This window comes from Borostomias antarcticus (genome assembly GCF_949987555.1).
Source record: "Borostomias antarcticus genome assembly, chromosome: 15".
Lineage (NCBI taxonomy): Eukaryota > Metazoa > Chordata > Actinopteri > Stomiiformes > Stomiidae > Borostomias > Borostomias antarcticus.
Genome location: NC_140248.1, coordinates 25,782,923 through 25,805,588, shown reverse-complemented (window position 1 = coordinate 25,805,588; position 22,666 = coordinate 25,782,923). Strand labels below are relative to the sequence as shown.

The window sequence follows — 22,666 nt, the reverse complement described above, 5'->3', positions numbered from 1 at the left end:
ATTCGGATATTGTAGGATTCCGTATCAAACCAAAACCAGAACTAATTAAACCTGGAAACGGCTATAGGATAAAGCTCTAAATTAATTTAGCTATAAATAGTTTTTTAAGGTTACTTAGAATAACTAAAAAGGTGATAGTTATTCGAGCCGGTGACAGGAATCACCGTGACAGGTCACCGTGACAGGAATATCGCACCGGCGGTCCATTGCGACAAATCCTCTCATTCTCACCGAGCGTTCCGTCCTACAGGGTTAGGGTTAGGGTTAACCCGCCATTGATGTTTTAGAACGAACGGCCTCAAACTGATCTCTATGGAGTGTCAAGAATGATCTGCGAGAGAAACAGAATGTGAGCACGATCAGGATGGTCTCAATTTAGTCAAATAGCCAACATTTTTATCTAAAGCGACTTACAACAAGCACAGCTGTCTAGAGTACGGGAACCAATTGTACATCCCTGTCATCGTCAAGAAGAACGGAGAGCTTGTGCTGAGGTTAATTTGGGAAACTGACCATCTGTCTGTAAATAGGGAGATGTTCGCTTTACTGCCCCTGTGGGCGAGCACAGGATCTTGAATCTGATGCAAGCTGAAAATGGAAGACAGTGAAGAATGTACGGGGGATGACATGGGATAATTTAGTAGATTGATGGCCTGACGGGCTGCAGTGTTCTGGATGCGTTGCAGAGGTGTGATAGAGGCAGACAGCTCGGCCACAAGTGAGCTGCAGTAGGCAAGCCGGGAGATGACAAGTGCCCAGACGGACCGGGAGCTGTGCTTGTTCTCTTGTGAGGAACGGGCGTATGCAGCTGGTCATCAAGGACAACTGGTCATCCAAGACAACTGGTCATCAAGGACAACTGGTCATCAAGGACAACTGGTCATCCAGGACAACTGGTCATCCAAGACAACTGGTCATCCAGGACAACTGGTCATCCAGGACAACTGGTCATCCAGGACAACTGGTCATCAAGGACAACTGGTCATCCAGGACAACTGGTCATCCAGGACAACTGGTCATCAAGGACAGCTGGTCATCCAGGACAACTGGTCATCCAAGACAGCTGGTCATCCAGGACAGTTGGTCATCCAGGATGGGGGGTACTGTTGAGTGAGGGGATTACAAAGCCAAGAGATTTGGTACACAGAGGGGAACAATGAGAGACCTAGGACCACGCCCTGAGGGACACCCGTGGTGAGAGTGCATGATCTGGACAGAGACCCTCTCCACATGACTTGGTAAGAGTGATTGGTCAAGTAGGATGCAAACCAGGGAGCGCACGGAGCCTGAGATGCCCAGCTTGGGAGAGGGTGAAGAGGAGGAAGTGGTGGCTCACAGTGTGAAATGCAGCAGAAAAGATCAGAAGAATGAGAACAGAGAGGGAGGAATCTAACCCTAACCCTAGGCTCTGTGGGCCTCCGAAGAAGATACTTCCAGACCTCAAGATGTCCCTCTAGGCTTGGTGGGCTAGAGTTTAGTCTGTGACAAAATCGCCCCAGAGACCAATGCACTTGATTTTAGTGCAAGCTTGCTAGTAGTTTAATCCCCAGAGAACTGGAGGATCAAAAATACAAAGAACATTGAACAGCACCCTTTGAACAGCACCCTTTATACTGGAAACAAGTGTTATCACACACATCTGGGCGTACTGCCACCGCTGCCTCTCTGCTCATTATTTCAGCTGATCTGTGAACCTCATTAACCTAATGACTAAAACTCCACTACCTCCCTGCCCGGGTCTTACAAAGGTAATATGCAAAATCAGCGTGCAAATTGCAGGGGGGGTGGGGGGGATTTCCCCCGCTTCTGGTTTTGATATCCCCTTCTGTGATCATTCATTGTTATCGCCGGTGGGGATAGTTTTATCCCTGCTTCTGGTCAGACTGAATATAGCTACAATTCCTGTGCCCGAAAATAGATGGCGCAATTTCGAAAAACTACACTAGCCATTTCAAAAATATGATTTACAACAGCTAGTTCTAACCACGCGTTTGATTGTCATGGCAACTGTCAACCAAGCGCCTACTCTAACTAGCAAGAATTAGCAATGAAACGGGGTCAACAAAGCATTTCGTCATATTTTGCTGCGAGGATTTTGGAGGATACCCAAAACGCCAGAGGTCCGTCACCAAAGCAGACTCTTCTGCTAGTGCTAAACATCGGTAAGTGACAGGATGAATATTTTATTATAATATAATTATTGTTGTGGGTGATAAGCGGCCAATCGTCAGTATGTATTGCTTTTGTTTTGATATTTTCATCCTCGATATAAGGCGACAGCCAAGTCAGCAAATTCGTAGCAAATTAGTTAACACACACACACGCACACACAGACATACAACAGTCCACTTCCGGCCTAAGGCCTGGGCCCAGTACCCCCTCACCCTAACCCGGGTCCGTATCCTCTTCCTACCCCCACCCTACCCCTGACCCCTGCCTCTACCTGGACCCAGGCACACTCACACACACACTGACATACACCAGTCCTGGGCTCAGATCCCCTTCCCCTCACCCTAACCCGGGTCCGTATCCTTTTCCTACCCCGACCCTACCCCTGACCCTGCCCTATCTGGGCCCAGGCACATTTATGCACACACAGACATACACCAATGTTTGCCATGTCTCTCCTATGATGTTATTAGCCTCTCTTACTCTGAAAATGCAATTTAATGTTATTTATTGCTCTATAAATGTTCTTAGCCGGTAGACAAACATACTCCAGGAGCTTGCTCGATCGCCTCGTTAAGAGGGGTCAGGGAAGAATTTTTACAGCTCACTTATCTGGCCCCCGGGTGATTACTGTTTTGCGCTATATAAATAAAGCTTTGATTGATTGATTGATTGACAGCCAAGTCAGCGCAGCACATTGTCGCGGCCACCAATTTAGCCTCTTTTTCATGAGACCAATACCAATTTATATTTTATCTTGTGTTCCAGATTTTCTTTTCAGCCTTGCGGCCTGGCCTGAAAGTGCGCGTGATTGTGGACCAAGATGGATCCATGCTGAATGTTAGCCTACAGATTTGTCGGGATAGATGGCTGGTGTTCAAATTTGCTTTCAAGGCACAGGCCTACTGTAACAGTGTTTTGATGTAGCATATAATGCACATAGTGCCTACCTTTAACTAGCCTACGCATATCACTTTTTTTAATGAGGTCTAAAGGTCTATGATGAGGACGTGATAGCTCTACATTCATAGCAGTGTGATCAATAACCTAACATCGTATGGTTTGTCCTTTCTTTTAGCACTTTGTTGGGTGTATATATAAGAATACAATAAGAGCATACAGTCGTTTCCTTTGTTCTGATGTTTACATTTGTTCAATTTCTGGACATTAAATTTTATTTGAAAATGTCCCCCCCTCTGTTTTTTTTTTTACAAATCGCACCCTGTGCAAAATACAGGTAGGCAACAATCCTAGATCAAATGCATAGCCGTGTGGCCCATCTCTCTGTCATTCCTCAGTGGACTCCCACAGATGTACTCCCTTGTCTTTGTGCGACAGGAGTCTTCCACATATACTCTGTTGTCGTTGTGCAAGGCTGAGAAAACGAGTCTGTCTACTGATGACGATGTGTACACAAACGACTAACACTCAGCAATAAATACTCATCAGAAACTAAAGTGAAATGAAGGGGCAGATGTTACGTTTGCGAGAGCAGCGTAAACAGCGCATTAGGCTGTCCACAGAAAGCGCACTGTGATGTACAAACCCTGCACCTCATTGCATAATCAGTGCAAGTCAGCACACTCAAACCGTAATGTGTATGAGGGAAATATAGCAACTTGCTGTACACAGTCTTGCTTTGTCCATAAGTAAGCTACCTCTGTGTAAATTCAGCTACCTCTGTGTAACTGACTGCTTTACATTATGAGGACTGACATGGCAGGCTATCTTCAGGCTGGTCACATCGGCCATGTATCTTATTTGCAAGTGTACGGAGGCCAACGCTTGTAGTATATTTTTATACTGTATTTACATTAATCACGTCTGTATTACTCTCATGTAGTAATCATTTTTATAGAATAATGAATAAACCTCAAATTAGTTGTGACTGTGTTAATTCAAGGCTCAACAGAGGGCCTTTGTCTTTGTCTCTGAGTCAGCATGGCCTCATGGTCGCCTCTCAAGTGATTCCAGTTTGTAACATGATCCCAGGAAGGACCAGGTAGCCCCTGTGTCTGAAGGGGGGGCAAAGGTCAGCTGATACATTGACCCTTCAGAAGACTAGTTGACTTTTTGTGACCATATCTGGTGTTGATGAACATTATTTGTATGCAAATTTGTGTGTAATGTGATTCCTGGCTTGGAGACAGTTTAAAAGCTGAAGTCACAACACTGTGAATTTAGTATTGCCTTAAGTTTCGGCCCCTGTTTTAGGCTTGCTCAATACATTTTTGATTCTACCATATTTTTGTCTCCTCTAAGTTCTGTTCCACACGAAGTCTAGTCATTTGAAATATACTGCACGCTAGCATCGATTCATTTTCTGAAGCCAATTGTTTACAAAACTGTGTAGCCCTGAATGGTGACAGTTGTAATCAGTGAATGTCTGTATTGTGAATGCTCCAGTTTTCATCCATGTTATAATAGTAATTTAAAGTATTTGAATAATTGTAGGCCTAATACATTGGGACATATTAAATAAGAATTTGGTTAGTATGCATCCTCGTATAGTTAATATCAGTTTACATGAATATTGTATTATGAAAAATATTGAATAATAATTGTGTTCCCCCATGCATGCATTTCGTAATTAACAGGGGATATGGTTATATGTACTGTAGGCTGGTGGGTTAGGCGCAACAGGATTACACCTGCTTTTCACCACAAAATAGACAGCGTTTTACCTCAGAGTTTTCATACATAACGGAATATTAGTCTCTCCTTGCGCATCCCTTCCCCGTTTTGTGCGCGTTCACACGCCGCTTTCCCTGCATATGCATGAGTAGGAAAGCGCAACTTGCCTCCCGTGCTCCTGCGCCAGTAGAATACGGTTTGAGCCATGTGTGGTCTGTTCAGTAGAATACGGTTTGAGCCATGTGTGGTCTGTTCAGTACAATACGGTTTGAGCCATGTGTGGTCTGTTCAGTAGAATACGGTTTGAGCCATGTGTGGTCTGTTCAGTAGAATACGGTTTGAGCCATGTGTGGTCTGTTCAGTAGAATACGGTTTGAGCCATGTGTGGTCTGTTCAGTAGAATACGGTTTGAGCCACGTGTGGTCTGTTCAGTAGAATACGGTTTGAGCCATGTGTGGTCTGTTCAGTAGAATACGGTTTGAGCCACGTGTGGTCTGTTCAGTAGAATACGGTTTGAGCCATGTGTGGTCTGTTCAGTAGAATACGGTTTGAGCCATGTGTGGTCTGTTCATACATACCATGCCATGTTGTCAGCCACACATTGAGACAAAATTACACAGGGGAACAGGGAAAGGAGCAAAGTCTTTACTCACTTCTTAGGTGGTGTTCCTCCAAAATGCAGGTCTGAAACACAGATTAGAGGAACTAGGTTACTACATCTGCACACAGAGATAGCAGAACATTATATACAGACGGGTGACATATTCAAGGAAAAACCTGAATCAATGAGTGGAGAAACATAACAAATATAGATGCTTCCACACAAGTGTACTGAATCATACAATTAAACAATTAACAGCCTATCATGCTCTGTGGTATAAAAATGCTGAGCAGGCCTAGTTGACCTCAAGTTTGGATAAAGATGGCAAAAGGAAAAGATCTATGTGACTTTGAAAGTGAATTCATTATTGTCTCTAACCAATGACATGGTTAATTTGACCCGTGTGTTCGGTAAGTTTGTGTGTGCTTGTACGGATCAGCGGGTATTTATGAACAGGTGAATGTGAATGGATGACTGAGTGAGGACATGTGTGAATTTTGATTATGCAGGAGCAAACAGGGCGGTGGCAGAGACAGAATTCTCAGCATGCATACTTGCGTACGTGTACCAGAGCCCACCACCTGGGGGCGCTCGCCACAATTCATTTTTCCCATTGCCAAGTACACTTTTCTTTGTACATAAAAAACTATGCTTGGTGTCTTAGTAACAGTACAGTCTATTCTACTCAGGAGCCTGTCAACTTTCTCAATCCAGAGTTCAGAGCTGGCGGTGTTTAGTAGCTCTTTTGGTGCTTGATGTTAGGATTCTCCTAGGTTAGTATAGGGGTTGTTATGGTTCGGGCAGGGTCCGCCCCGGCTCACCCCCTTTTCCCAGTCTGGACCCTCGCCCCTGCCCCAAACCCCTGGTTCGCCCTGCTCACCCCTTCCCCGAACCCCTGGTTCATGCTGCTCGCCCCCTGCTCCCGGTCCAGACCCTCGACCCTGTCCCGGACCCCTGGTTCACTCTGCTAGATCCTGGTCCAGACCCTCGCCCCTGCCCCCTGGTTCGCCCTGCTCACCCCCTGTTCCCGGCCTGGATTCCTCACCCTGAGCTCCTGTGCAACTCCCCTCCCAGTGACTGTCCCTGCACTACCCCTAGAGACTTTAGCACATTGTTCACGTTGTCACCTGCTTTGTTCGGCCTGTGTTTGGTCTTGTGTTCGTTGTCTTGTCTTCTATGTTGGTTTGTGTTCCCAGCCACAGCTCTAGACACCTGTCCCTCACTAGACACCTGTCCCTTCACTAGACACCTGTCCCTTCACTAGTCCCACATCACTCCAGTCCCTCCACTCCTGGCCCTCTAGCTCCCCCTTCTAGTTTTCTGCCCAGTCACATTCCCAGTCCCAGCCTCGTTCCTTGTTCCCTTCCCTTGTGTCCTAGTTCCTCTGTCCTTGTGTTGGTGTCTTGTTGGTAACCCTCTATGTCCTTGTCTGGGTGATTGTCTGCACCTGTGTCTCGTTATGTCTCGTTGCACACCTGTACGTTGTTCCTTGTTTGTTATCCCTGAGTATAAAATAAACTTTGTATAGCACTTTTTCAAACAAGAGTTTTACAAAGTGCTTCACAGAACATATAAAAACATCTATACACACACAAATAAATACCTATATACATTAGGGGTGTGCCTGAATTCGGTATTCGGATGAGCACAAATAGTAGCTTTTTCCCGAATAGTAAATTCGTACGAATATTGTAAAAAATATTTGGGAGGGGGGAGAACAGTCAAATACTGTATGAGCGAGCGATACGCGCACGTTCTGTCTGCTTGTTGACATGACGAGGGAGAGAGAGAGAGACAGAGGCGCACGCGCTTGCAGTCTCACACCGGCTGTCTGTCTAGACGTCTAGACAACGCGGAGAGGGAGAGAGAGGGAGAGAGAGAGAGAGAGAGAGGGAGAGAGAGAGAGAGAGAGAGAGAGCTGTCTGTCTAGACGTCTAGACAACGCGGAGAGGGAGAGAAAGTTTGGAGCGCGCTGAGGAGCAGATAGTAGGCAGGCAACGAACGTAAGCAGCACCGAGGGCTTTTGTCCCTAGTTAACTGCTTTATTGAGACAGTTATTTGATTGTGTTTTCTTGTCGTAGCCTACCTGCTGCAATAGCCTATGTGAACTGTAGCGTTTGTTTGAGCAGAGGAGGACCGGTAGCTAGCTTGTTAGCTCAGTGTAGTATATCTAGCTAACGCTAGCTATTTCAGCTACGCATGCTCAGCCTCTCACTAGCCTATATAATATCCGGCTATTTTGAAATATGAAATAATTATGAAAGTATATTTTAACAACTGAAACAACTGATCAAATGTTTGATCCATGCCGTTCAGTTATCAGCACAACAGAGTAGTCTAGTGTAGGCCTAAGATAGGCTATAATCAAATCCTTATCTCTGATATAACAATAATAAACTATTTAAACAGGTTTAAAAAATAATAAGAATAATTTAACTACAATACCCTACTTAGCCATGGTTTAAGCACTGTTGAAACTTGAGTAGGCTATAGGCCTACAATTAGGCCTATAGTCATTTTCCTCGGCTTATTAGCCTATAGCCTAGGCTACATTTAATTTTATAATTAATTTCGATTATATTTATAGTAATATATGTTTATTGCTGGGTTTGTGAAAACCATTACTAGTAGGCTACACCATGCTGCCTGTGTCACATGGTTGCAGATAATATATTCGATATTATGACACGGGAGAAATAGAGCTACTATAGCTATTCTAGCAAAGATGCTATGAGGACTTATATTTTGATTTAGAAAAAAGTTTTTCAGTTTCTAACTAAATGTAGAATGGCCCCCAAGGGTGGTGGTGGGGTTCTGACACTTCATAGTTTGTTAAAATAAAAACATACAGGATGATGATGAGGAGGAATTATACTTCATAATTCATGATAATAATAATATATATAAACAGCAAATCTGATGCGTTGAAAGCACAGCAATTGCAATGCCAATTAATATTAGGCTAAAGAATTTAGGCTCAAGAAATTACATTTCCCCTCAGTTTAAACAGTTTCGAACCGACTTCCGGTTTAAGCCCTGCCCACTTCCAAATACGAATACGAATCCAAATAATTAGCTGTCAAATACAAATACAAATAGTGGGCTCCCGGCATACCCCTAATATACATATACACATAACAACAAAATAATAGGGAGGGAAAGTGAAAACATGCGCCCCTAGCGGATTTGTTCCTATCGGAGAGGAGTTTCAATGAATCCCATAGATCGGATTTTCTAATAATTACTACGAAGCCATTTCGGTGAAGTTATCAAAACAAAAACTTGTGAGTGTCTTTACATTAATAATCTACCAACAGTGAGAATTTCAAACATTATTTCGCCTTCTTTCAAATTTTCGAAATTGCTCCATTCCTCCAGTGAAAGTCAATGGAATTTAAGAAAAATATTTTCATAATTCGGATTGTGATGGAAAATCAACAATCATCACCAGAAACAATAAAGTTTGTCTCCGAGTATTTGCCATTTAAGACATTCTACTAACTTTTCGGTGTCGACCTAGATATAATTTTTCAAAAGACGTATCTATGAGAAATCCCATTCATTCTCTCGGCATTAGGAACGCTACCACTAGGGGGCGATGATGATGATGATGATGACCACTAGGGGGCGATGAGATTACTTTCCCTCCCTATAGAAATAAAATAAAAATATAGTAGTAATAAAATAGAAAAAACATATGGAACCACAAAACCAGGGACTCTCTAAAAACAGTCACCCTGGATAAAAGCAGCAGTAAAAAGATGTGTTTTGAGTTTCTTTTTGAAACTACTGACACTGTCAATGGCTCTAATGTTATCTGGGAGTGAATTCTAAAGTTTAGGGCCATAGGAACTAAAGGCTGAGTCTCCACTTGTCATCCGGGTTTTCGGAATGAGTGGGGCAAGACAATGAAGATAGTTACAGGTAACCAGTGAAGGGATTGGAGTGCAGGTGTGATATGATCTCTCATATTAGTGCGCGTTAGGATTCTAGCAGAAGCATTTTGAACTCGCTGCAGGTTTTTAATGGATTTCTTGGGTAGACCAGGTAAAAGTGCATCACAGTAATCAAGTCTGCTAGATACAAAAGCGTGTGAGTTTTTCACAGTCGGCAATGGAGATAATATCACAGACCTTCGAGGTGATAATATGCTGTTTTACAGACATTTGCTGATGTGATTATTAAAACTTATCTAAACCATCAAAGATAACTCCTAGATTTCAGATGTGGTCTTTGGACTTCAGACACGCCTGTGTCACATGGTTGCAGATAATATATTCTCTGCAGCACCTCACCAATATCAATTATTTTCTCTCTTTAGAGAAGAGTACAATCCATTACAACAACTATTGCTTACAATGTTTTATTGTTGTTTTGTAATATTTTATCATGAATATGATAAATAAATGCTGCATGTAGTTAAAGAAAGTGTTATTCAGTTTTTCATATGCTAAAATTGACTGTAAATCCACATTTTAAAGCTGATATTTCAAATAATAACTGACTGAGGGAAAGTGCCCCCCGGCGCCCATGGGCGGTTCGCCTCTCTTGCTGCTGTCCTCCTCAGTTTTTTGAGTCACCAGCCGCCACTGCTGTAGGCCTACCATTGCTAGCCATGAACAAACTGTTGGATACTGCATATTTGCTGTGCAACGTATCCATTGTTCAGTTGTCAAATCGATATATATATATTACTAAAATAAATGGTCAAGTTAGCTAACTAGCTAGATAGCAGACAGGCTAATTGTTTACAATCGTTAACATTTCTCCCCCTCTGGGTTCGTACCACCCAGCCTGAAAACACATCCAGGGAAATATTGCCTTCATTATGAGGCTTAAAAATGTTTTGTGGCTCCAGTCAGATTTTGTATTTATTTTTTGGCCAGAAATGTCTCTTTTGATGGTAAAGGTTGCTGACCCCTGGTTTAGTGTGTAGAAAATGAGGTGAATCACATGCTCTGGCCTTTGCAGTCACAAGAGGGAGGGAGGGAGGGAGAGAGAGAAATAGAGATCCATAAAGAGAGAGAGGGAGAGAGAGATAGCGAGAGACATGAAGTCAGAGAGAAAGGGAGAGATACTCACTGCCGACCAGGTTAGCAAGGGAGGAGTCCAGGTCATTGGGCAGCATTTTACCAGAGTGCAGCGGAGCCGCAGGGCTGTGTATGTGAGGGGGCGGGGCTTGCTTCAGCAGGTCACCTCCCCAGGCATGGTGATTGGTGTTGGGCACAGTGGGCGTAGTCTGGAGGGCCAGAGGGAAGCTGGGCTGGAGGGTGAACAGCTCACTGCTCACACACACACACACACACACACACACACACAGAAGGGTGTATATTACACAGATCAGCCTTACTGGTTGGCAGCAGGTGGATTTATATGAAACAGAACAAGCTTACTGGTTGCTGGCTGGTGCGCCAAGTGAGGTGGAGTAGAGGTCGGTAGCTCCCCCGCTGCTGTTGGCCCCGCCCACTGACTGGGCATTGGGCGATATGAGCGTCTGGTTGTCAGTCACCTTAGGCCCCTCCTCCTGCACATTCACACCCAGAGAGGAGGGGATGAAGGACATACAGTAAGCAAAGTGAATAACCATAACCATATACACTATTTGGACAAACGTATTAGGACACATCTCTTGAATTGAGGTGTTTCATTCAGTCCCATTGCCACAGGTGTATAAAATCAAGCACCTAGCGATGCACCCTGCCTCTACAAACATTTGTGAAAGAATGGGTCGTTCTAAAGAGCTCACTGAACTCCAGTGTGGTACTGTAATAGGATTCCACCGTTGCAACAAGTCAGTTTGTGAAATTTCTTCCCTCCAGAATATTCCACGATCAACTGTAAGTGGTATTATTGCAAAGTGGAAACGTTTAGGAACCACAGCAACTCAGACACAAAGTTGCAGAGCAGGGTTGCATAGTGCATAAAAATCACCAACGCCCTGCTTACTTGAACCTCCTCCTGCATTAACATCAGCACAATAACTGTGCGCCGGGAGCTCAATGACACGGATTCCCACGGCCGGGCAGCTGCATGCAAGCCTTACATCACCAAGCACAATGCCAAGCGTTGGATGGAGTGGTGTAAAGCACGCCGCCACTGAACTCTGGAGCAGTGGAAACGTGTTCTGTGGAGTGGCGAATCACGCTTCTCTATCTGGCAGTCTGATGGACAAGTCTGGGTTTGGTGAATGCCAGAAGAAAGTTACCTTCCTGACTACATTGTGCCAACTGTAAAGTTTGGTGGAGGAGGGTTAATGATCTGGGGTTGTTTTTGTTGGCCTAGGCCCCTTAGCTCCAGTGAAGGGAATGCTTCAGCTTACCAAGACTTTCTAGACAATTCTATGCTTCCAACTGTGTGGGAACAGTTTGGGGAAGGTCCTTTTCTGTTCCAGCATGACTGTGCCCCAGTGCACAAAGCAAGGTCCATAAAGGCATGGCTGGGTGAGGTTGGTGTGGAAGAACTTGACTGGCCCACACAGAGCCCGGACCTCAACCCCATCGAAAACCTTTGGGATGAACTAGAACGGAGATTGCGAGCTAGGCCCTCTAGTCCAATATCAGTGGACAGTACCTATACAGCAAGCACAGTGAATACCCTACCCACATATCAAGCACAGTGAATACCCTACTCATACACTATATTGCCAAACGTATTCACTCACCCATCCAAATAATTGAATTCAGGTGTTCCAATCACTTCCATGGCCACAGGTGTATAAAATCAAGCACCAAGGCATGCAGACTGCTTCTACCTTTTTTTTAAAAAAATGGGTCACTCTCAGGAGCTCAGTGAATTCCAGCGTGTTACTGTGATAGGATGCCACCTGTGCAACAAGTCCAGTCGTGAAATTTCCTCGCTACTAAATATTCCACAGTTAACTGTCAGTGGTATTATAACAAAGTGTGAGCGATTGGGAACAACAGCAACCATGTAAAATGACAGAGTGGGGTCAGCGGATGCTGAGGCGCATAGTGCGCAGAGGTCCCCAACTTTCTGCAGAGTCAGTCGCTACAGACCTCCAAACTTCATATGGCCTTCAGATTAGCTCAAGAACAGTGCCTAGAGAGCTTCATGGAATGGGTTTCCATGGCCGAGCAGCTGCATCCAAGCCATATATCACCAAGTGCAATGCAAAGCTTCGGATGCAGTGGTATAAAGCACGCCGCCACTGGACTCTAGAGCAATGGAGATATGTTCTCTGGAGTGACGAATCAAGCTTCTCGATCTGGCAATCTGATGGATGAGTCTGGGTTTGGCGATTGCCAGGAGAACGGTACTTGTCTGACTGCATTGTGCCAAGTGTGAAGTTTTGTGGAGGGGGGATTATGGTGTGGGGTTGTTTTTCAGGAGCTGGGCCCCTTAGTTCCAGTGAAAGGAACTCTGAATGCTTCAGCATACCAAGTGATTCTGGACAATTCCATGCTCCCAACTTTGTGGGAACAGTTTGGGGATGGCCCCTTCCTGTTCCAACATGACTGCGCACCAGTGCATAAAGCAAGGTCCATAAAGACATGGATGAGCGAGTTTGGTGTGGAAGAACTTGACTGGCCTGCACAGAGTCCTGACCTCAACCCGATAGAACACCTTTGGGATGAATTAGAACGGAGACTGCAAGCCAGGCCTTCTCGTCCAACATCAGTGTCTGACCTCACAAATGCGCTTCTGGAAGAATGGTAAACAATTCCCATAAACACACTCCTAAACCTTGTGGAAAGCCTTCCTAGAAGAGTTTAAGCTGTTATAGCTGCAAAGGGTGGGCCGACATCATATTAAAGGGGCGGCTGTAGCTCAGTTGGTAGAGCGGGTCGTTCAGTGATCGAAGGGTCAGTGGTTCGAATCCCAGCTCCGACTGTCCACATGTCGAAGTGTCCTTGAGCAAGACACCTAACCCCAAAATTGCTCCCAATGAGCAGGTTAGCACCTTGCATGGCAGCTACCGCCATTGGTGTGTGAATGTGTGTGTGAATGGGTGAATGAGAGGCCATTGTAAAGCGCTTTGAGTGCCGCTAAGGTGGAAAAGCGCTATATAAGTGCAGTCCATTTACCATTTAAACCCTATGGATTAAGAATGGGATGTCACTTAAGTTCATATGCGTGTAAAGGCTGATGAGCTAATACTTTTGGTAATATAGTGTATGAAGCACAGTGAATAACCTTGACACTGTTAAGACAGTTAATTAACTGAGAGCTCACAGTGAGAATGCTCAATGCTTAAGACAAGGCTACGACCTCCCAACACATTTCTGGCATGTCAGAAATTCTCGTCGTGTCACAAGCAGTTGTGAATGACAATCATGAATGACAGTGTCCAGGAATTTACATCCAAACACCTTAAACCTTTGTCCTCAAGTCCCCTGCAAACCCTAGTTTCAATCTCCCCCTTTGTAAATGTAAAACACCTCAACTCTCCCCCTTTGTAATTGTAAACTCCTCTGCCTCGCTCTTTTGTCCAAGTCAGAAAGGCCACACCTTGTCCTTCCTGCCCTGACTCAGACCTTTGTCTATATTCAAAGCCATATTCAAAGTGAGTTTCATCCCACATTCCTTTCTTTCACTGTGTGATATCCGTCCCCTCACGATGACGCATAGACAACTCAGCCAATCAAATCCTAGAAAGACTTACCTGTGTTTTGACTGAATATAAGCCAGGGCAGAAGTGACTGACTTCACTTCTCTGACTTCACTTCTCTGACTAACCACCCTTGCTGTGTTTCTCAGGAAGTCCTTGCGCTCGTAATGTTTTCCACAATAAACCAGACTCAACCTTTTGAACGTATCTTGGTAAATCTTTTGACTAGACAAGTCTAAAATACTATCACAACAGCAATCGTACAGTGTGAGCATGCACGTTGTAAGGTCTGATCAGCTCTCAAAATGCTCTGACACAGGATGTGACATGTGCATGTAGGCTAGATCATGCCTTATTATTGTGTTTGCTGTAGTCTCTCATATAAACATACTGTCACCTGCCAAACCAACATGGGTTATTGGGGCTCAACCAGCAGCAGACCCACATATGTTACCACCTTGCAACAATTTTCATTTGGAAAACCCCTGTCTGTGTGTGTGCATGTGTGTGTGTGTGTGTGTGTGTGTGTGTGTGTGTGTGTGTGTGAGTGCATGTGCATGTGTGTGTGTGTGTTATAGAGAGTGTGTGTATATGTTATATGTAGAGATTGTATGTGTGACGGTGTGTGTTATAGAGTGTGTGCGTGTGCGGGTTATAGAGAATGTGTGTGTGTGTGTGTGTGTGTGTGTGTGTGTGTGTGCAGAGGCGTCATGCCTATAGAACTTGAGGGACACGTGCCCCCTCAGATTTTTTTTAAACATTTCTGTTATTGTTTGTTTACCATTACATTTTACAATGCGGAGGTATGATTATTTTCTCTACTGAGCTGAATGTATTATTTTAATTATGTCATAGACCACCTCGAAAAGCCACCATAACCTCTTTCAAAAAGCCAAACACCTTCTTTCCCGGTGGATTTGGTTTCTTCCAAATTAACACTGGACCTGGAAGCCCCCCCCCCCCCCTCGCCTCGTCTCAGATAAACACGTTGTCATGGTCTGCTTGCATACATTTAGATTAAGGTTGTCCTTAACTGATGAACAGGTCTTCCAAATATTAGGCTATTCAGTATATCAGATTCAATATACTTCATACGTCAGTATACAGTATATCATTCGGACCAATGCCAAGTGAGTAAAAAAAAAATTATTATATTTGTTTTCCCTTACTTTTATTTTGAAAGTCCTTGAAAAAACGCTACCGGTAAGTTTAATTTCACACCGCTTGAGTAGCAACTGGTAGTGTGCTGTGTCCTGACTTTAAACTGCAAAGATGCACAAAAAACACAAACATTTTGTGCGCGCTAATTACGCCTCAAGCGCTTGCTGTGCGCCCGTGCTTCGCTATCTTGTGCCCCCTCGTTTTTTTGGGTTGCATGATGCCCCTGTGTGTGTGTGTGTGTGTGTGCGCGCAGGTTATAGAGAATGTGTGTGTGTGTGTGTGTGTGTGTGTGTGTATGTGTGTGTGTGTGTGTGTGTGTGCGGGTTATAGAGAATGTGTGTGTGTGTGTGTGTGTGTGTGTGTCTGTGTGTCTGTGTGTGCGGGTTATAGAGAATGTGTGTGTGTGTGTGTGTGTGTGTGGGTTATAGAGAATGTGTGTGTGTGTGTGTGTGTGTGTGTGTGTGTGTGTGTGTGTGTGTGTGTGTGTGTGTGTGTGTGTGTGTGTGTGCGGGTTATAGAGAATGTGTGTGTGTGTGTGTGTGTGTGTGTGTGTGTGTGTGTGTGTGTGTGTGTGTGCGGGTTATAGAGAATGTGTGTGTGTGTGTGTGTGTGTGTGTGTGTGTGTGTGTGTGTGTGTGTGTGTGTGTGTGCGGGTTATAGAGAATGTGTGTGTGTGTCAGTCTGACCTTGTGCTGCGTCAGCCTGGTGTCCTCAGTCTTGGTGTCTATGTGGCTGAGAGAGACACCGGTGCTGGACAGTGAGCTGGCTCTGCAGGGAGAACACACACACACATGCACACATGCACACACACACACACTCGCACGCACGCACGCGCGCACACACGCGCACACACACACACACACACACACACACACACACACACACACACACACACACACACACAGGGGTCATCTTAGAGACTGCACAGCACCTAAAGTGACCACATAATGAACAGTGACCACAGACAGCCAGACAATGGTCACACTTGGCCCTTCATGCTATACGACAAATGTATTCTTTCAATTGCTGTGTGAGTGTGTGTGTGTTCAATTCAATTCTTTATTTGGGACCCAGGGGGATCCATATCACAATAAAACACAGCAAAATACAGCACATTAAAAAGATCAGAAAAAATAAGTAAAAAAAACCAAAGCCCTCCACACAGCTCAATGTCTGACATGCAGGCTTGTTCACCAACGGTTCCAGAGGCTGGAAGAGAATGTGACAGAACTGCATACCGGGTTAGTTATGACAGTAATGATGTCATCATCTGACTCAGATGCCCTACACATAAATCTATACATCAAATTAGGAAGCACAGCGGAACAGGTAGGTACCCCGACACTCACAAACACATGGCTCCCACTGCAGCCTCATGCTGTCATTATAAGCCACAGTGAGCCTTCTGATGCTGCCTCGCTTATATCCACACCACAGGTGGGCAGTATACAACGGTGTACAGTACGCTTTAAAGAGTGAGATCTTTACATTAATCCAGCACATGCTGAACTTGCGACACAAGTCATTCGGACCAATGCCAAGTGAGTAAAAAACAGATTTGTTTTCCCTTATTTTTATTTAGAAAGTCCTTGAATGAACGCTACCGGTAAGTAATTTCACACCGCTTGAGTGGCAACTGATAGTGTGCTGTGTCCTGATTTTAAACTGCAAAAATGCACAAAAAACCCTAAAACTTTGTGCGCGCTACTATCGCCTCGCTATCTCGTGCCCCCTCGTTTTTTGGGGTTGGATGACGCCCCTGTGTGTGTGTGTGTGTGTGTGTGTGTGTTTGGCCTGTGTTTATGGCCGTGTTTGGCCTGTGTTCATGGGCGTGCATGTGTGTGAGTGTGTGTGTGTGTGTGTGTGTGTGTTTGGCCTGTGTTCATGGGAGTGTTACCTGCTGGTTGGGTTAGGGTCAGCGTGTTACCTGCTGGTTGGGTTAGGGTCAGTGTGTTACCTGCTGGTTGGGTTAGGGTCAGCGTGTTACCTGCTGGTTGGGTTAGGGTCAGTGTGTTACCTGCTGGTTGGGTTAGGGTCAGCGTGTTACCTGCTGGTTGGGTTAGGGTCAGTGTGTTACCTGCTGGTTGGGTTAGGGTCAGTGTGTTACCTGCTGGTTGGGTTAGGGTCAGTGTGTTACCTGCTGGTTGGGTTAGGGTCAGTGTGTTACCTGCTGGTTGGGTTAGGGTCAGCGTGTTACCTGCTGGTTGGGTTAGGGTCAACGTGTTACCTGCTGGTTGGGTTAGGGTCAGTGTGTTACCTGCTGGTTGGGTTAGGGTCAGCGTGTTACCTGCTGGTTGGGTTAGGGTCAGTGTGTTACCTGCTGGTTGGGTTAGGGTCAGTGTGTTACCTGCTGGTTGGGTTAGGGTCAGTGTGTTACCTGCTGGTTGGGTTAGGGTCAGTGTGTTACCTGCTGGTTGGGTTAGGGTCAGCGTGTTACCTGCTGGTTGGGTTAGGGTCAGTGTGTTACCTGCTGGTTGGGTTAGGGTCAGCGTGTTACCTGCTGGTTGGGTTAGGGTCAGCGTGTTACCTGCTGGTTGGGTTAGGGTCAGCGTGTTACCTGCTGGTTGGGTTAGGGTCAGTGTGTTACCTGCTGGTTGGGTTAGGGTCAGCGTGTTACCTGCTGGTTGGGTTAGGGTCAGCGTGTTACCTGCTGGTTGGGTTAGGGTCAGCGTGTTACCTGCTGGTTGCTGAGAGCTCTCTGATCTTCCTCCCCTCCAGAGAGGCCAGATGCTGCTCCAGGGCCTCCAGCAGGCTGCTCGGGGCCTGGGGACAAGCAACCAGGAGGGAGGTAACCAAGGAGGGGGGAGTCGGGGAGGGGGAGTAGGGTAACCGAGGGAGGGGGGGAGTAGGGTAACCGAGGGAGGGGGGGAGTCGGGGAGGGGGAGTAGGGTAACCGAGGGAGGGGGGGAGTAGGGTAACCGAGGGAGGGGGGGAGTCGGGGGGGGGGGGGAGTAGGGTAACCGAGGGAGGGGGGGAGTCAGGGAGGGGGAGTAGGGTAACCGAGGGAGGGGGGGAGTAGGGTAACCGAGGGAGGGGGAGTAGGGTAACCGAGGGAGGGGGGGAGTAGGGTAACCGAGGGAGGGGGGGAGGGGAGGGGGAGTAGGGTAACCGAGGGAGGGGGGGAGTCGGGTAACCGAGGGAGGGGGGGAGTCGGGGGGGGGAGTAGGGTAACCGAGGGAGGGGGGGAGGGGAGGGGGAGCAGGGTAACCGAGGGAGGGGGGGAGTAGGGTAACCGAGGGAGGGGGGGAGGGGAGGGGGAGTAGGGTAACCGAGGGAGGGGGGGAGTCGGGTAACCGAGGGGGGGGGGAGGGGAGGGGGAGTAGGGTAACCGAGGGAGGGGGGAGTAGGGTAACCGAGGGAGGGGTAGATAACCAAGGTAGGATAGTGGATCCAAATTGGAAAAGCACACATTATACTTTCTCTTTCTCACTCACATCAAAACATGTCAGCACATGTATACTCAAACACACACTCAAACACACACACACACACACACACACACACACACACTGACAAGCAGAAACAGAGCAGCCAACAGATCCAATTTGTCCTCATGACGTCAGCTCTATGCGGCTCTATTCACAGAGCAGGTTTGGTGACAGACAGACATGCGGACATCCTGGAGCATGCAGCTACCTCCACTGTCCTGCAGTACCCCCTCCCACCAGCAGGGGCAGGCCACACCACACTGAGTAGCTGGACACACAGGAAGGACTGGAGCTGCTTGCTCATGCAGTGGAGGGCTTAATGCTCTCACAAACACAGACAACAATCTGAACATGATTGAGTTAACCTATGGATTCCATCTTCAGTAATCATTCAAATTACTGCAGTTAATTTCTCATTAAAGCTGAGCTGTGGACGATGTGTGGATCAGCCACCTAGGAGAGGAGCTGTGTGGGTGAGCCGGCGGCCTGGAAGCCAAGCAGGTGAACTCTGAGAGACAAACGTCTGGACAAAACCTGCCGCACATCTGGGCGTGGTTGAGCTGATCTAGACATGTGACAGCATAGTTTCATCCAGGACTTTGCCTTTCAGTTCCAGAGCATTATCTGAACACGCAACAACTTGCAAAAAAAATATTTTACTTATTTTGGGGGATAAAGGAGAAAAAGAGAATTGTGGATGTCATTGTTTAGAGGAACACATGTGGCGCTCAGTAAAGGCATGATTACTATGCAGTTGAACAGGTCTTCATGAGCACTGCTAACACACCCTGCAGCGTGCTGAAACTAATCCTCATGTTCTGGGATCAGTGGTCTGACCAGGCGCTGGCGCTCCAGCTGATGCTGTGCAGTGCTGATGAAGGTTCCTGTCCAGGGGACCCTGGGAGGGAGGGGCCATTCGCTGCTCTCCCTACAGCTGCCAACACCACCTCTAGTCAGGCATGGGGGGGGGGGCATGACCATTGTTACGTGCCATCAATTTGAACAAATTGAACAATAAACCATTCAAAAGCTAAATACTGCGATACAGCCCACAAATAAACTCAATCTACCTGAAATCTTCAAAGAGAGTCACATCAGAGGGGTGTACTACGAAGCAGGTTTAAGGAGCTAGGCCCTGTGCAGACTACACCATTTTTTTGGTCTTTCACGATGGTCGTGACGACTCACGACGAGTTCAGGTAGTCTGGTCAATAAATTGTCAGTCATGGAAGAAGCACTGTAATCAAGCTTTATTTATACTCTCAATAATGGTGGCGGGTGTTGAGACAAATAACTCTGACTCCCCGTTAGAATCTGACTCCCCTTCACTATCTTTGAGTTTTGAGTTATCTGTTTACTGCCGAAACCATGATACGAAGGCTACCACAACTAGGCTATATCTGCCTCATTAAAACTACAGTTGATACAGTTTAAGTATTACATTTTCACCTTTAATCTACCGACTCAGTAGCAGATCTGCAAACTCTGGAGTAGTGAAAAAGGTGACGACATACAAAACTAAAACCCTCTAGATTCACTGAAACTACCATGGTTAACATAAAAAAGGTGACTGTAGCCAAAAGGTGACAAGTTTGCAGGTCTGCAGTAGCCTCTATTCTATCTAGTTCTATTAATACATCCATGGCAGTAGCCGACCGTCCAGTGACCTAAAGATGCAGGCTGACCACAATTAATGTGAGGAGAGATAAATAATAAGATGTGACTTTATATTAATGTGAGGAGAGATAAATAATAAGATGTGACTTTATATTAATGTGAGGAGAGATAAATAATAAGATGTGACTTTATATTAATGTGAGGAGAGATAAATAATAAGATGTGACTTTATATTAATGTGAGGAGAGATAAATAATAAGATGTGACTTTATATTAATGTGAGGAGAGATAAATAATAAGCTCACTTTATATTAATGTGAGGAGAGATAAATAATAAGATGTGACTTTATATTAATGTGAGGAGAGATAAATAATAAGCTCACTTTATATTAATGTAGGCCTGTGACTTGTAAACTATTATGACTATCACTTTTTATTAATGTGTGTTTCCGTGTTTTCGTAGTTTATTATTGTGGATGTTATAGCAGTAGCTAGCTTTTTTGGACAAGTTGCTCCTCCTTCTGATCTTTGCCAGGCGGTAGAAACTATTTACACTTGTTTTGTCAGAAGAGCGCAGATGGAATTAAACGTGAAGGGGAGTGGGATTCTGCCAGGAAGTCGGAATTCGGCACAAGCTGTGTTGGTCAGAGTCAAAGAAGAAAAATAAAATAAAGGAAAAATGCTTGTGTACCCGTTCCTGGGTGTCTCAAAGAGAAGTATGGGCTGTCTATCCTTCAAGGAGAACTTGAGCTAACGGATCTGTTAACATGTAAAGAACACTGCCATCCTATTGGTCAATGTCAAGGTACGTAAGGCATGGTCTGCGGAGATGTCAGACTAGGCTGGAAAATACTAAAAATTCTGACATGCTACACTTTTCGTCAGGTTGTCATTGGGCGTCCCAGACGCCAAATCGCTGATCTTCGATTATGTCACACGACAAAAAATCGGCCCAAAATGGGCTTGAATTGGTGTAGTCTGCACAGGCCCTTAGCGAGCTAACTTTGGTCAACTCTGTCTTGAACTCAGGGTAACTGGTATCATGGCCATGGCTCATCTTTTAGCCAGGTAAATGTCCATGGCAATATCCTTCAGATAACCTGCTAACCTGCTCTGAGGAGCTAACTCAATCCATTGTTTCTTTTCTGACACCAAATCAGTGACCAACTGTCACCCAATGAATGATTTTTATTGTTATGCAAAGCGACTCTGTAACAGATTATTTTTTTATAAGTAAGTACTACTTCATTCAAAACACACAGAAGTAAAATTAGGCTACTAGCTTTGAAAAATACTCAAAAAGAGTACAAGTACAGAGAAAAGCTAATTAATTACTATAACAAGAGTAGTTGTAATTGGTTACTTCCACCTCTGGTTTTAAAGGATAATGTTCGTTTTTGACAACCTAGACCTTATTTACGGCATATTATAAGACGTTTGACTCACCGAGATAACTTTGGTGTAATTCAGAGGCCTGTAGAAGAAATTTAAAATCCAAGTCACTTAACGTAGAGAATGTGAGCCACGAGTGTAGCCTACAGAAGGAGAATAGCCAGTCTGAGCGCTGTGTGCATGCGTACTGGAGCAAGTGGGGAAGCTATATTTCGTTTCTTAAGACATTTCTAAAGATCATATTACAGAGGCATGTGAAAACCACAACAAGCCCTCGCTCTTTGTAAGCACAACTAGCGATTCATAAAGACAGATTGATGAAAACAACCGTTTCGCAGCAGAAAATAGATTTTTTTAGAAGCTGCATTCTCAGTGCCCCGTCCGCCGCCATTACATGGATATACTGGCTCGCGCTGGATTTTACATTTCTTCTACAGGCCTCCGAATTACACCAAAGTGATCTCGTGAGTCAAACGTCTTATAATATGCCGTAAATAAGGTCCAGGTTGTCAAAAACGAACATTACCCTTTAACAGAAGAGAAACTGAAACATTATCCTCCACACACCAAATGTTAATTGTAATTACTCTGAAAATATATTCATAGACTATAGATCAAAGTGCATTTTGTAATAAGCTACTAAATTAAGATGAAATAGCTTTTCTGACTAGGAATGATAGTTGCATACCCATCTAAATATACTAATTATCCTAAATACTTTCCATTATATAATAATGTAAAATAGATATTACATTTTTGTAAAATATAGGTGTTGACCATGGTAGGGTATGGGTAATAAAGCTTTGTGAAATGTCTGCTAAATTAACATGTTCATGTAATTGGTATGCACATAAATAAAACAAAAACATGCTATTGTGTTTTTAATACATTGTCTTAGTATAATGTTGATACATAGGTATTTTTATTGACCGTACTAAACAAAATATTCATGGATTATTTAGGGATTGTGTAAAATCCCCATGGATTTCCCCATGGACTTGCTATTTAGGAAAAGTAGACAAGTGGATTCAACGGTCAGAGCACACTCACATGGTCAGAGCACACTCACATGGTCAGAGCACACTCACATGGTCA

The 22,666-nt window shown here is 45.0% G+C and overlaps 1 protein-coding gene across 1 annotated transcript in view; it reads right to left on the bottom strand.

Moving 5' to 3' along the window:
* LOC311318995 (phosphatidylinositol-binding clathrin assembly protein-like) overlaps nucleotides 1-22,666 on the bottom strand; it is a gene marked incomplete at both ends in the record, with an annotated part of 44,094 nt that overhangs the window by 7,483 nt on the left and 13,945 nt on the right. Inside the window, 5 exons of the mRNA XM_084450429.1 lie at nucleotides 5,457-5,487; nucleotides 10,487-10,686; nucleotides 10,798-10,928; nucleotides 15,821-15,902; nucleotides 17,812-17,897. Of these exons, the coding sequence (XP_084306555.1) occupies nucleotides 5,457-5,487; nucleotides 10,487-10,686; nucleotides 10,798-10,928; nucleotides 15,821-15,902; nucleotides 17,812-17,897 (530 nt within the window). The remainder of the gene's footprint in view (nucleotides 1-5,456; nucleotides 5,488-10,486; nucleotides 10,687-10,797; nucleotides 10,929-15,820; nucleotides 15,903-17,811; nucleotides 17,898-22,666) is intronic.